At 35.1% G+C, this 16,831-nt stretch overlaps 1 protein-coding gene across 1 annotated transcript in view; it reads left to right on the forward strand.

Annotated features, from left to right (window-relative positions):
- The window catches only part of LRRC7 (leucine rich repeat containing 7), a 392,875-nt gene that overhangs the window by 123,542 nt on the left and 252,502 nt on the right, over positions 1-16,831 (forward strand). Inside the window, exon 3 of the mRNA XM_046645726.1 lies at positions 1,186-1,303. Coding sequence (XP_046501682.1) covers positions 1,186-1,303 — 118 coding nt within the window. The remainder of the gene's footprint in view (positions 1-1,185; positions 1,304-16,831) is intronic.

Below are 16,831 nucleotides of genomic sequence, written 5' to 3' on the forward strand. Positions count from 1 at the left end.
TGTTGCAAATAATCTTTGTAAGGAGTGAAAATGACTATCCAAAAGCAAGAAACTGTTTACTTTGTCTTAAGTAACAACTGGCACAATCTATTGTTTAAAAAGCTAATGAATTAAGAAATAACAAATATGCACTACATTGTTTTTGCCTATGAATAGTGAATTATATGTAAGAACAAGCAGCAGTTAAGTGTGCTGTGGGCCAACTGCATAGTCATGGATACCAGAGACTTCGTCTATGGAAATTCAGCAAAACAGAATTAGAAATGTCAAACAGAAAATTATCATTAAGATAATTCTTCCAGAAATGAATCAAAAATTCTGTGCCAGCTGTTCATATCTTGAGTAACCAAGATGAAATGGACAGAGCTAAAAAATCTAACATTGTTTTCTAAAATATGGTATGGCAACACCTAAATCAGAATAACCAGATCACTAGAGTGCTTGTTAGAAATACAGATTTATGACCCCCGTCCCAGACCCAATGTAACAGTACTTTGGGTAGAGCCCAAGAACCCACATTCTGAAGAAGCACCTCTAGCCACCAGCGACTAAAACCATGCTGGATTTGAGAACCATTGCTTTAACACGTAACTCTTCCCCACCTAGTACTTTGGACTGAGGGCAGAAATGAACCAAACTCTAGGGATTTTTTTCACCAAATATCAGAGGTTAAACATTTCATTTTCTAGGTATTTATGAAGCAGTATGGGAGCACACAAGGAAATGTGAGCTCCTGTATTCAAATGTATTGCGATTTTTGCGTGTCATTTAAACAACTGCTCAATGTGATTAAATGGAAGCAATAGGTGGTTGCAGAAAAAGAGGATTGAGGTAATCCTGGTAGCTGTGGAAATAGAAAGAGACAATTCCAGAAATTATTTCCAAAAAAAAGTCAGTAGGATCAGTGGCAAACTGAACATTAATGGTAAACAGAAGAGAAAATAAAAGAATATCTTGGGTTTTGAATCTGGGTAGCAGAGAAGAGCGAGGCACTGACATGGGGATGGAATGTGGAAACAGTCTGAAAACAATGGAGAGGATGGCTGTGGGAGCAGTTGAGACTTCTGTGGCTGGCCCTTCTACTACCACATTTATAAAGATGGTGAATTGAATTTTGTTACAGAGTTTATGTATGAATGGACTTAACCAAATTGGGATCTAATTAATCATTATTTTCTTTTACAGCAATTGTTCAACTGTCAAGCTCTACGAAAACTAAGTATTCCTGATAATGACCTTTCAAATCTGCCAACCACTATTGCTAGTTTAGTTAATCTTAAAGAACTCGACATCAGTAAAAATGGTAAGATTCTCATCTCATCTCTAAATAACTTGAATTTTTTCCTGAAAATGTGCTTTAATGTTTTCTCTTAGCAAATGATATAATATAACACTTTTTCTTTGATTTTGCTGCAACTCTGCTACTTTTATTGCAAAGTTAAATCCTAAATTACAAGTCAAAAACAGAAAACCTCTCTGCCCTCCTCTTACTAATGTGCATGACTCACTCAGTCCTTATTTCCCTCTACATTCAGATATGTACTTTACTTTTTTGTAGAATATTTTAGTGTCTTTATGCTGTTTATTTTCCTCACTCTCAGATTAAAAGTTTTTCCAATATGTCTCAAATATCACCTGCTCAATGAAGCCTATCTGGTCACCCTACTTGAAAGTGAACTCCCAATTTCCCTTGCTGTTCCAGTTTTTCCCATAGCACTGACGATCTTCTCGATATTGTAGAATTTACTTATTTACTATGGTTATTGTCTATGTTCTCCTGGCCTAGAATGTAAACTCCATCATGTGATGGTAGCGATTTTTCTCCATTTTGGTCACCGATGTATCTCAACTGTAAAGAGCAGTGACTGATCAATAATAGATGCTCAGTAGAATTTGCTGTATTTCTGGACAAAGTTGTATTTCTGATGATTGTGTGGATGCTGTTGATGATATTGATGTTCATCTTGATTATGTTTTCCTTCCAATGTTTGTGGGAGTCTTCTGTGCCCTCATACATTCATTAAATCCTCATTTCCTTCCAAATGACCTTCACTCTCCCTGTTATTAGAATAAAGCAAGCATCAGTCTAAAAAGATTATGTCTGGGCACTGTGAGGATATAAAACATGACTCCTCCATCTTTAAGCTAGTCAGTTACTCTGTGTGTGTGTGTGTGTGTGTTGCTTTGTTTATTTCAGGCAATGTGCTTCATGTCAAAAGTATGATATGCTGGGTATGTCTATTATCTTCATGGGGCAATGGTATCATTGGTGTTTACCTATGTCCAGACTCATCAAATGGTATCCATTAAATATGTACAGTTCTTTGTGTATCCGTTATACCTCAGTAAAGCTCTTTGAAAAAAGAAAGTAAAAATTAATTTAGACAACCTAAACAAAAATGTTAGGTAAGACTGGCTTGACATTCTAGGTAAATAAGGATCTTAATGTAATCTGTTTTGTTAAGGACACTAGAAAAATCTCTTAATCATATGTAAATATGATGTTCCTGGACCATCTTGTTTAACATTAAGATCCTGCTGTTATTATCCACTAGAAGTAGACTCCATTTCCCTTTTCTGTTTTATTACTTTAATAACATTTATGAGAAACTGACATACTATATATTTAAATCATTTATGCATTATCTGGACTCCTCTCACTAGAAGTAAAATTCAGTGATGCCCCAATTTTGTTGTGTTTTGGTTACTGGTGTTTCTCTATGGCCTAAAACAGTATATGGCACATTGCAGGAGCTCAATAAATATTTATTGAGTGAATTCATAAACGAATGGTCCTTCTGGAACATGGAACACTTGTTGAAATGTACCAATGTGAATTGCTAGTGATTTCTTCCATTCGACTCTATGAGAGTCACAGAGAACTTTACAGTGTCACTGCAGAGATAAGACTAACACCTATAAGTAATCAGTGAATATTGTAAAACATACAATGAAGTGCTGAGCTATATATCACAAACTACAATTGTAAATTCTTAGAGAATAGGAGGATTAATTAAGGCTGCTTTATTATTAGGGTAGAGTTCAATTAAGGGATGTAAGCTTAGGATTTCCATGAGGCACAGTAGCACCTGCATAAAGGAGAGCATTTCAGTTGAAGGAGACAATCAGAGTGTGCACAGGGGACACACACATCTTTCTACACAAACTTGACTTACCTCTCAGTGGGTTTTCAGGAAGACAGTCCTAAAAGGACCATATGCAGACTTAGAGAGAGAATAGCAACTAGATTTAGGCCCATTGAACGATGACATCAGGTCTACCTTTATTCTTTTAAGGGTGGATTTACAGGCCACGTACTTCTATGGATTGATATTTCTTTACTTTAATAACAATTAATACTGATTATATATTTATATACATTCACACATCAAATTCTATTTTCAAATTACAATTTGAGAGATGTATCACACAGCCAAATATACCACATCCCTTGACTTTCAGGCAGGTTTGGCTGAATAAGTCAAAGAAATAAAAATCTATCTTACTTTCAAAGAGGATCAGAAAAACTTCATCACTAAATAGAAATGCAAAACTCCTGAGAAATGTGAAATTTTTATGAGCATTATAATAATCTCCGAGTGGCCCTCGCATCAAGAAATTTTTGTTGCCAGGAGGTGCATTGTAAGTTACACTTCTTCAACTCAGAAGCAAGTCTGTGATATCCTTAGAAGTCCTTGTGAGTATTACTTAGGGACTTTTAGCTGTGCTTATGATCTCTGTGTTTTGGAAATATTTATGCAAAAAGACATGTAAGACATGGAGAAGCACTCTGCAATGTTAGTACCGTATGAAACGTTCGATGAGCGTGTTGATAGATCAGCCATCGCCAACACTTACACAAACAGCGAAAGATTTCAACACATCAGCTTTTTCAGAACATCTTACCTAAAAAAGCTGTCACTGAATTCTGTGGCAGAGAGCTAGACAGTTACTTAAGGAGCATAATACATCCTTTGGGAATCTGTCGGGTGAAGAAGGAGCAGAAAACAGAAAATAAATGCAGTTTCAGCATCACAGTTGATAAGGTTGGAATAGTCCTTGTGGAAAAGAGTCAAGACACCAGAGAATATAATCAGTATTGGTATTTAGAGACAGAAAATAGAATGTGACAGGGACTCATTCAAGTACTAGTCAATCTAGGTAAAAATTTACCTGAAATGTGCTTGAAGTTGAGTGACTCCTCACAATGAAACTAATTCACTAGGAGGCTGAGGTTAAATCTGATCTTGGTTGTCCCCACAGCCTCCAATCTTTACTTTTCATGTGCAATTCTTCCATCTGTCCTGCTGATTCACGATTTTCCTTCCATAATTTAAAGATACTATTTTATGTTAAAACCTTTAGATAAGTGAACTATTGTATGAGAAAATGTATCTACGCAATTTGTATGAATAATTTCCATGTACCTCTCTAACCACGTTCCCAACTAACCCACCTTCTTTCCATTTTATCCTCAGGTAATGCCAAATTGTCACTCCCAAATGCATTAGACTGGTTGTTTTGACACAAGGAATCAGACTATTTTCTCTGCCCAGGGTATTCCTCCCACCCCACTGCTGTCCCTCATCAACCAGAGTCCTCTTCACCTTTAAAAGACATTTCAGATGTCATTTATTCTGGGAAGCTTTCCTAACACTTTATACACAAAAAAGAATTAATTACTCCTTCCTCTGTTGTACCTTTATACCTTGAATATGTTTTTGCTTTGGACTTACCTCACTTTGTAATTTAATTTCTATGTATCCAAATATATTTGACTATGTTGTGAAACCCTTGAAATCAGGGACTACTTTACTCTTTCTTTATTTGGAGCTACTAGCACAGTTCCCAGCATGCATGGTAGGTGCTCAATAAATGATTGGTAGATACATAAACACTATACACAAGCATTGTTTTAAAATATATAATGTGTATTACATTACATTAGGGAACCTGCCTAGGATAGGGTCCCCCCCTCTTATACTGGCGACCTGCTAAATGTTGTAACTAAGTGCTGGAAAAGACAAAAATGCCACTGCAATAAGTAGTGAGTAACCACTAAAATCAGTTCCAACCTGCCATATAGTAATATATTTAATATCCTTGTTCCTTCAAATAAGTTACTACTTTATGTGCAGCTGTGACCTCACCCTTGATCTTCAGACTGGTATAGCCAATTGCATGCTGGGCATAGCTATAATATGTTCCACAAACACCCCCAAATGTGATGTATTTAAAACCAAACTCATTATGCACTCCAATCTACTTTTCTTCCATTATTCAGTTCTGTTAATGTTACTATTATCCACACAGACATTCAATGCAAAAATCCATTCTTTCCTCTGACTCCCATATGCATTCAGCCACCAAATCCTGCCAAATTTACCTCCTAAACATATGTCAAGTCTGTTTCTTTCTCACCATTCCCATTGTTACAATCTTAATTTAGTTTCTTGTCTCTTTCCTAGACTACTTGAAAAGCTTCCTAATTGGTCTCTCCATGCCCATTATTGCCACCTCCATTCCCAAACCCATTCTCCACAAAGTGGCTTTGGCACTCTTTCTAAATTGCAGATGTGACTAGGTTACTCTCCTACTTAAGATACTTCAGTTGATCTAGGATAGAGTGTAGGCTTCCTAATAGCATTGAAGGTCCCCACAGTCAATCTTCACATTCACTTCCATCCCATCTGCCCACCTCACCAAAGAGGATTTGTACTTTCTAACTTTATGGTCTAGATACTGAAGAGCTGCCTCAAGTATTTAATGCTGTTTCACCATCTCTGTGTCTCTAATTATATTATTTCCTTTCACACTTCTTTTTACCAAGTTCAATCTCACTCATCATTCAAAACTCAATTTAGTGTTAAAATCTCGACACTTAGTTAATTAAAATATTTACATTGTTTTAATTTTTAAACTATTAAACATTTTTAGCATGAAGAAAATAACGTGAGACAGCAATGTGCCTACCATGAGATTTAAGTGTTAAGATTTGTTATAGATATCACATTCTTATTTAAAATAATAATAATAAAGCATTACAGAAATTTGTAAATTCTTATCCTCATCCCTTCCCACTTCTGCTCTCTTAGAGTCAACATCTTTAAAATTTCAATGACGTGCTAATACATTATATGTACTGTTCTGGAAATTTTTCATTTCACATTATGTTTCTGAAATTTGTTCTTGATGATCAATGTGGATCTAATTGTACCAGCAAAGAATCAAGTTCCCATGGCTCCATAACCCTCGGGGTTATTAGATATTTTAAATGTTGGCCAATCAGATGGATATATAAGGGTAGCTCGATATTTTAATTTATATTTCCCTAATTACTAGTGAAGTTGGCATTTTTAAATTTCTTTTTAGGGCAAACGTAAAGTATCTTTCTTTATAAATTGTCTGAGTCCATTTTTACTTTGTATTGTTTGTCTGTTAGGTATGTTCTTGGTAATTTGAAAGATTTATGTATTGTGAACACTAGTCTTTGTTGGTTAAATGGGTTACAAATACCATCTCCCAATTTGTGGCTTGTCTTTTCACTTTGCTTGGGATACCATTTGTCATAGAGAAGCTGCCAATTTTAATGTTCACTTTTCCCTTTATAGACTGTATTTTTAAGGTTTATTTAAGAAATCTTCTGTACCCTGATATCATAAAGATATTTGCCTATATTTTCTTCCAAAAGTGTTAGTTTTTCTCTTCACATTTAGGCTTTTAATTCATTTGCAACTCATTTTTTATACCCTATGTGATCAAAATTTATTTTTTCACATGAATAGATGATTAATTATTCCAGCAGCATTTATTAAATAGTCTCTTGCTTACCCACTAATGTATAAATGTACCTCTTTTACATATAAGAGACGTTTTTTCCAAACTCTCTATCCTGCTCCATCGGCTTATTTGCCTATTCCTGTGCCAATATCACATTGTTCTAATCACTATAACTTAATATTGTTTTAATATCTGATAATACAAGTCCTCTTTATTTCTTTTTCAAAAGTATCTTGCTGTTCTTGGTACTCAATTCTTCCATGTGAATTTTAGGTTCAACTTGTTGAGGTTCACCACAATCTATCGGAATTTTTTTAATTGTCTTGAACTTATAGATAAATTTGGAAAGAATTGATATCTTTGTAATAGTAAGTGTTGTAACCCATGAACATGGTTTTCACCTTTATGTAGGTCTTATTTTGGGTCTTTCAATAGAGTTCTGTGATTTTCTTCAAGAAAGTCTTGCTCACACTTTGTTAAAGTTATCTCTAAGTAGTTTAAGTTGTTAAGTTTCATAAATTGTATTTCTTTTTAAAAAGTACTTTGTCTAGTTTTAGTTGATGCTATATAGAAACAAACTCATTTTGATATCTTGATCTTACATTCAGCCAGGTGCTGAATTTTAAGTTCTAATATATAACCAGTATTTTCTTTTGAATTTTTATGTATAAAATCATATCATCTGCATATGACAATTATATTTTTCTTTCCCATCCTTATATTTTTATACCTGCTTGAGTCACTTTTTTATAAGTTATAATTTCTTGGGAATTCATCTACTCCATCATCCAGATGTTCAATTTTATTGTCAAACATTGTCCATAGTCTTCTCTTATGTGTTTTGTAAATCTCTGCTATGTCTGTGGTTGTTTCTTCCTAATAGTTCTAATATTCTTTAGTTGTGCCATCTATCTTTTACATTTTTATCATCCATCCAGCTAGAAGTTTTTCTACTTTATTCATCTTTCAAATAATGCTCTTTTGTCTTATTAATCTCTCTGTTGGCTGGTTGGTTGGCTGATTTTCCAGTCATTAATTTCTACTTGTCTGCTTCCTACTGCAGCAATTTTTTTTACGCCCCTTCTGCTTTCTTAGGGTTGACTCAGTTGTTTTCAGTATTCTAATATACTTATGGCTTTTTTAGTCATCATATTATTTTTATTGAAACATGTTGCAGACTACCTGATCCGGATGATGTTGATTTCTTGTTATTCATTGACTTTCACATTTTTGCCAAGTATGTGGTCAATTTTTAAAGTATTCTTTGTGGCTAGTAATAAAAATGCATATTCTCTGATTATTGGGTAGAGGCTAGGGATCTACTAATAATGTACCTTATTCCCCATTACATTGTAAGCTTTTCTAGGACAAATACTACATCTTAGTGATTTTTACATACTTGGAGCATTGAAAGCACCCAATGCTTGGAATATTTACCTACTTGGAACATTGAACACATCTAATGAGCTAGAAAGAAATGAACTGGAAAATGAGATTTCAACCTCTTGTGTTCAATAAAGATTCTACTCTTCCTTTTTAAAAATAAGTACATTAACCTTGATCTTTCTTAAGAAATTTCAATTTCCTGAAACTTGGTTTTTTATTTATATATATATATATATATATATATATATATATATGCACACACAGAAAGAGAGAGAGCAGTAAATAAATATCCATGCTGCATGTTATTCACCCATCCTCTCTTAAGTCTTTTTGTTCCCAAAATGACACGCAGCCATCCATGGGTAAATGCATTGGCTTTCCAGCCAATGGATCCTTTATCCTTTATTCCACAGCTTTTAATTCAATAGTAAAATAAAGATCCTATGTCCATCAGAGATGAATGCATTTTGTGATAGTGTGATCTCTGAATAAATAGTGTATGCCTGTTTGTAGAGCTGATACATGGTATAATGAAGTAAATTGCTTTATATGATAAAACAAGATAATGAATGATAAGGTTTAATTAGGCAGTGATTCAGTTTTAAGTCTGATTGTTGATTTGTCATAGCTTCAGAGAGACTGATACTATAATTTAAGGACTTTAGTGAAAACGAATTAATGTGAAAATTCTTCCTAATTCTGCAGCAATTAAATGATTTTTCTCTCATCCTCTAAAACTTATTTCTATACAAGAATGGATTTGAACAGCATCATAATGGGCAGAATCACTATTGTTAGTTGTAATGAAAGGCAATCAGAGTTGAAGGCATTATCATGTGTTTTACCAACTCGCCAATTATTCCACCCCCTCCCCAATTGCATGCAAAACACTGAAGACAAATAATATCCTCAACTCTCAATAAAGAGAAGGAGCTGCTCTCAAACACACTAGAGAAAGCAGGTATGAGTAACCAGTTAAATGATTAAAATCTTTAAAAGTTTGTGCATATTAAGAGAAGAATAGAGACTCTATACATTTTTAGGGAAGTCTATTTTGAGATGCTTCATGTGGGTTGGGGAGAAAATGCTACCCTGGAATTGTTCTCCATCAGAAATAAATATGCTCTGGGCCCGCCCGGTGGCACAGCATTAAGTGCACACGTTCCGCTTGGCAGCCCGGGGTTTGCGGGTTCAGAGCTCGGGTGCAGACATGGTGCTGCATGGCAAGCCATGATGTGGTAGGCATCCCACCTATAAAATAGAGGAAGATTTGCATGGGTGTTAGCTCAAGGCCAGTCGTCCTCAGAGAAAAGAGGAGGATTGGCAGCAGATGTTAGCTCAGGGCTAATCTTCCTCAAAAAAAAGAAAGAAAGAAAGAAAGAAATATGCTCTTGTGTGTTTGACAAATTATTAGACCATTTGTTTAGAGTAAAGCTTATTATTTTTGCCCTATTAAATGCCTCACTTTCAACATTCTTAATGTGTGATCTGAAAACCACTAGAACTTCCCTCACTATAAGACTACTTCCCTTTCTCCAGAATCTGCTTCTGCCCAAGATTATAGTGTTAAAATAAACAGAGGATTGAGTTCCTTAGTTTCCATTAAAGAATCTGATGACCACAAAAACCAGGTCGGTTCTCCTGCCGCCTTCTCAACCTGATACCAGGACTTTTAACTCTTTCTAATGTCTTCATCAGTAAATAAAATCAAAAATAATGCTTATGTGTGTTACCAGCACTTCCTGCATGGGGCATAGAGCTTACAACCTGGTGATATAGCTAAATATAAGGAAGAACAGAACTGCTTCCAGCCCCTCATTTTCTCAAGTCTGTGTTGGGCTCTGTCACCTAGCCTGACAAATTTTCCTTGAATCACCACAGACCCTTTTCTGAACTGAGTGATTAAACTACCTTCTGTGTCCCTGTATGTCCTGGAAAATTGTAAGAGAACAAAGCTGGACTGGTAATGAAGCAATGTGAGCCCTCTCTCTGGGGGCCACACTCCCTCCCAACTTCAGTGTGAAATCCTTGAAGACCAGAGTGCTGCCCCTTACACTGTCTCTAGGTCCACAATAGCCGTTATCAAAGTGCAGGCATAGTAAGTGTTCAGTAAACTGGTTGATTGATAATGAAGGGAAAATTCACTAGTCAAATATGAAGTAACATTATTAAACAGTCCATTTTACACAATAGTGACTCGGTATTTTTGAAGCAGACGTGTCATTTTAACTAAGACAGTGTCAGATTTTTTCCTCTGTGAATGAACTCGTTGTCAGTTGAGATCATAAAGACTTCTCCAAATTTTCTCTAAACATGTCCCTAAGGAAGGATCACTGGCATGACTGCCTTGAATTATTGATTGCTTTACTTGCATTTGGTTTTTCTCTTTGTAATGCCACTAAAATAGCCAGTCTTGCAGGAGACCTTTAACTCTTCTTGCTTAGGTCCCTGCTGAGTTCTTGGCCCCTTCGTTAGGTGCTTAGAGGTAGAGCAAACCATTCCACTCTGTTGGCTCTCTTTTTTCTTTCTCTCCTTAAGAGATGACTGACAGGTACAGTTTCTCCCAAATTTACTAAACTAGTTGCTAGATGCTTTTGCTTTCTCTTATCCAGTGGATTGCCCCTCTGAAACCTTACTCTAAACAGTACTTCCTACTCAATATAGTATTGCCCCATTTACCGAATATCCTTGGGGAATGTGGTTTATACACAAAATAATTTTCCAAAATAAAATTACGGTTTATCCTTTTATACTTTAAAATTTTTTATTTCATTTGAATCATTCTGAATGGAAATTATCCCAAAAATGTTTCCTATCTCTTTATTTTCTTTGAATGAGTTCAATTAATACAATTTAACTTTTCCAAATTGACTTGAGTTCATCGTGGGTTGTGTTACTGAGTTTTTTTTTTAGTATGTGGAGCTGCTTGCCTCTACATAAAATGAGAATGGTAGACTGGAAGACTTCTGGCATTAACTTTGTAGATTGCCCATCACCTGCTCTATTACAAACTGTCAGTTATAATTTCTTCATGCCGACACTGTCCATTATGAGTAGCCCCTCTTTCTATTCATTCTTTCTCAGAGCTATCAGTTGAACTGTATATAAAGAATACAAAGCTTCTGAACTAGGCTTATAGCACTCATCAGTATATTAAATTGAGAAATGAAGAACTTTATTACCTGAGCATTATACTCAAAGTTCCAGAAAGTTGATACTGTCTGAAATTTGGCCAAAGGTGATTATAGAACAGATGCAATTTACCATGCCCCTGTGAGAATGCTGCCTGGTCCATCTTGAGTGTGCATTAAACTCAGAGATCCAGAGAGTTGGGGTGGTTTGTATTTGACCTGGAGAGTCTGCATGGAACAAATGCAAATGTATAAATGCTTGCTCTATCATAAAGCCTCATGGCTGATCTTGGGTAGCTAAAACTTACAACTCAAAGTAGTTTAAATATCATTTGATTTACATTTGATGGACACATCTTAATAGAAGTAAAATGTGATAATGTTCGGAATAAGATTGCCCTGGTTTCTAATCCCAGCCAGCCTCTAAGCCTCAGTTTCTTCATTAGTTAAGTAGGAATAATAAACCATCTCATAAAGTTGTTGTGAAGATGAAATAAAGCAAAGTGCTTATAACATCTTCTCAATAAATCCCATTCTTTCTGCTTCAAAATCTAATCTAATTTATTAGATATGCAAATAAATTTCCTGCCTTCTCAAAATTGGGAAAAAAACAATTATAAAAATTATCATAATTAAAATATCAGATGAAAATATTAAAATCTCATAAATATATTTTCCATCCTTTATTTTATAGGAGATATAATATTAGGGTTTTTGTCTTTTAACAGCTTATGGTTCTTATATCACAGAGTAAACCATTTGGGCTGATGATATCTGTGAAATTCATAAAACAAGCGTTTCACCATGTACTATCCATAACTATTATCATGAGGTCTTATATAAAAATTTATAAGTAATAAACATAAATTTTAATGCATTTGAGAGAACACTAAATCATCCAAATTTGGTATTTGCAGTCTTTTCTATCATGTTTGTATGGAAAGAGATAGTTACTTTTTTCATCTTAGAAAATGTAATTTGATGCTAAAGCATCTGTACTAAAACAAAATGTTTCTATGGTTGTAAAGTGTTTTAGTTCATTGCTTCAAGGTACTGATGCAAAAATATAATTAGATGCAATTTAACAAACACTTGCTGAGTTTCCACTGTATTCCTAGGTCTGATCTAGATACTGTCAGGAATATTAAGAAGTTGAGTGTCAGTTGACAAATCTCTCTCTCTCTGACTCCATCCTCCTATCTTTCCAGATCTCTCCCTTTGATACAACTCCAACCATCCTTTGACCTCATCAGAACCATCAATCTATTAATACCACTGCTTTCCCATGAATTCTCCCAGCCTTGATGTTTTCTCTCCCCTCTTTGCATGGCTTGAATTCTATGGTCAATCATCAAATGACCCCTTGATACCCGTGCTCCTCTCTCATGTTGTGTTTGCTCAATAAAATTACAACCCCGGCTGAATTCAACTTTCTACCTATAACTGAAAGGATCTGGAAAGAACACTCAATCACACTGATTGATATCACTTTAAATTCATGATCACAGATCTCAAGTGCAGCCTTAATGCTTCCCAACAACCATGTTATATGTCCTTCATTCATGGACTCTCCTTCTCTTCTAGTGACTATTTCACATGTTCTCCTCTGTCTTCAAACCTCCCACACCTCGTCTCCCATCTTCATGGCTATTGATCCTACTCCACTGAGAAAATTAAAGCTCTCAGAAGATAACTTGCACAGCCTCTCACCATCATTTCCACCTGTCTACCAGCATCTGCACCCATGTCCTCTGATTCCTGCCTGTTAGTAGAGATGAATCATTCCTGTTTCTCTCTAAAGCTAGTCTCTCCACTGGATAACCATCCTCTCATGCCTACTCACAGATGTCACTCCAGCAATTCTCTTCAGCCTCTGCTACATCATCAAGTTTTTCCTCTCTACTGTTTATTCCAATCAGCATACACACATGCTGTTATTTCTTCCATTCTAAAGAAAACGCCTTGGCTTCTCTTCCCCTAATGCCCCCCCAACTCCTTTGTGGCAAAAGCTCTAGATAAAGTTGTCAGCATTCTCTATCCACAATTCCTTTCCTCTCATCCTCTCTTAAACCCACTCCAGTCTTTAAGCCCACTACCTCACCAAAATCATCCTAGTCAAGGTTGCAAGTAATGCAAGTAATAATCTCCTCATTGCTAAATTCAAAGGCAATTTTTGGTCATCATCTTACTTCACCTATCAGCATCATTTGAAACAGTTGACCACTTCTTCCTACTTGATACGTTTACTTCATTTGACTTCTAGGAATCAATACTCTCTTATTTTTTCTCCCATCTCACTGACTGATCTTGTTCAGTCTCCCATGTCAATTCTTTCTCTTCTCCCCATTCTCATTTTGGAGGACTCCACGTTCAGTCCTTAATCCTCTTTTCTTCATTATCTACACTTACATCACTGGTGTTCACATTTTGTCTCATGGTTTAAATACTGTCTATATAATAATGAATCTCCAGTTTTTAAATCTATAGTCTAGACTTCTCTTCTAAACGCTTGGTTCATATCCAAATATCTACCTGACATCTCCTCTTAGAAGTCTCCACATTCAATCCATCAGGAAATTCCATTGGTCTTACATTCAAAATACAGCCAGATTCCATTCACTTCTCACTGTCTCGACTGCTCACACCCTGATGCAAGCCAGCATCAGTTCTCTTCACAGTTTATGGCAATAGCCTCTACCTGGCCTCCCTCTTAGAAAGTCCACCCTACTCAGGAGCCAGAACCATCCTCTCAAATTACAAATCAGACTATATCACACTTATGTCCTTCAGTGTCTCTCTATTTCGTTTAGAGTAAAAACCAAAGTCCTTGCAATGGCCTGAGAGGACCTATATGAATTGACATCCCCATCTCTCCCCACACACATACCCCTATTACCTCTGTGACCCGATTTTTTGCTACTCTTCTCTTCCTCACTGTGTGCTAGCCATAATGGCCTCTTTGCTTTCCTAGAATACTAGGTATACTATGCTATAAGAGCATCTTCACTGTCTATTCCCTCTGTCTGAAATGCTCTTACTTTCCACCTTCAGACATTCAGACATCTGTATGCCTATTTCTCTCACCTGCTTCAAGTTTTTGCTCAAATACCATCTTCCCAATCAATGAGGCTCACCCTAATCATCCTAGTTAAATGCAAAGTCCCCATTTCTGATCCATCTTTATTCTGCTCTAATTATCTTTTTCCTTATCATGTCTCATTGCTAAAATACTATGTAATTTTATATATTTTATAGTTACATTAATTATCTCTATGATTTATTGTATGTATTCCTCTGCTACAATATAAGCTCCACAAATGAAGAGAATGTATCCATCTTCTTCACACTGTATCCTCAATGTTTAGTACAGTTCCTAACGCAGAGTAAACATTCAACAAATATTTGTTGAATGTAGGGATCTCATAATTAAAGTTAGCTACTCAAATATCAGAGAACCATGTAAGACAAGATGATAAAGCAGCGATTTTTCAACTTATAACCACATACTGTCTCATTATTTTTCAGTCTTATTTAATTTCAGACGGAACACAATCTAAAATGCTAGACATTAAGAGGAGAGAGCCATATGGACTGAAACAGTTGAATAAATTTTCATGCAGATGATAGAATTTAAATGTATTTATATGGATGATATTTATACTGAGGATTTAGGTGAAAGAGTGGAGTGGACAGGTGAAAATATCACACATTAAATAAATATATTCCTAAAGTGATATTAAAAGATAGCCTATTTGTTATGGAAATATCTTACACTCAAGTTTGCCTTTCAAGAATCTTCCATTTATGATCATGAGAATCAATATTGCTATTACTATTGGTAAACTCTCTATTTGATAATGACAATGTTGTTTGCTACATTTAGATTCTATATGTATCCACTGCATTGAGAAAAACGTTTGCTTTCATACTTTAATATCAATTTAAACCACTTAAAGCCTAACTCAAGATTTTAATGACACTTTAGTTTTGGTTTTCATTTTGACACCAATAACCTTGTTTTATACTTAAATAAAGTTTAAAACTATATTATTACAGATTTAAGATCCTTCTGTCAAAACTTGGTTGTCTGTAATAGACAAGGTAGTCTAAATAAAAACAATTAACTGCATGTACTACAACCTAAATGTAGCCATGGCTTTCCACTTCTCCCGTGCCAGGCAGGAAAGATCCATATTTGATGGATTTCAGGATCCTCCCCTTTCCGTTCTCTGCACACCCTCTGGTGGAAGAATGACTGAGCTGTGAAATGGTCAAATGGAGGCAGCAGGAAAGAGAACAAGAATTAATAACCCACAAGGTCGATTCGTTCTTGAATAATTGGAAGTTGAACAGAAACTTTTTCAACCTAATTTTTTTTTTTAAAAAAAGGGAGGGCAAAGAAAACAATTAATTAATCAGATAAGGTAGTCTATTACATCTTTACTACGTCAAGATATTAATATTCTGTTAAGGCTATTTTGATTAATTCCATTGCAGTAAAAGCTTTGCTTCAGTTTTAAATTCTGAACATGGAAATGTCCTTTCTCATTTGGCAGTATTTCTGTGAACATATTCAAAATGGATTTTGCGGTATAGTGACCGAAGTGAACATATTGGGAAATATTACTACAACGTTCTAATTTGGAGAGTAAACTTTTATTGATGTCATCTGCTACTTATGCATAGGGCAATAGTCCATTTTTTAAACTAAATACACCATTTTGCTATAAAACACAGTGTTTCCCATATAGTTATTTTAGATTACAGTCCTTCTTGGTTATTCAGCCTACGTTTGAATCTAGTCTAAATTTAATGAGCTTGAATCTCCAGGGATTCCTAAAAGGAGTGAACTCTTGATGCCCTTAGAAGAGAGTACCTTACAGGCCTGCGTGAGAAAGTTTATGAGATGTCTCAACTGAAAAATAAGGATTAGAACATGAATTGTAATGGTCTACAAATGTTTGACCCTGTTTCCTACAGCAATCACAAGTAAAAATGGTTGGAATAAGATACACTATTAAAGTGCAGGATATTTATCCCCCTATTTCTGGATAAACAAATTTGAAAATCAAAACAAAGTTCATCTTAGAAAATATGTGTGTATATGTATATACGTACACAGACATACACATATATATTACCTTTTTTTAAATTGAAAAGGCCATGTTTCAGAGGACAAAGACTAGTTAATAAAAGTGTGGGTTCTATAATCAAATCTGACATAACTTTAATAGGAAGTAACATAAAGGAGTAAAAAAGAACAAAAGATATGGTGTTAAAAAAATGAATTAAATTCCACCTATATCCATTCCCATCTATAAACAGCCATTGGATATTTAAATGTCACCTAATCATTGAGAATGTGTGGTTCCTCATTCATAAAATGAAAACAATATTGCCTAATATAAGGTCCTCACAGGATTATTAAAAGAATTATATTCTTTTCCACAGTGCCATAAAGAAGTGTAAGTTACCTTACCTCTTGCTAATACTTGAATTTTATTTAGTATTTATTAGGTACTTATTAAGTGCCA

Source organism: Equus quagga, chromosome 18 (genome assembly GCF_021613505.1).
Source record: "Equus quagga isolate Etosha38 chromosome 18, UCLA_HA_Equagga_1.0, whole genome shotgun sequence".
Lineage (NCBI taxonomy): Eukaryota > Metazoa > Chordata > Mammalia > Perissodactyla > Equidae > Equus > Equus quagga.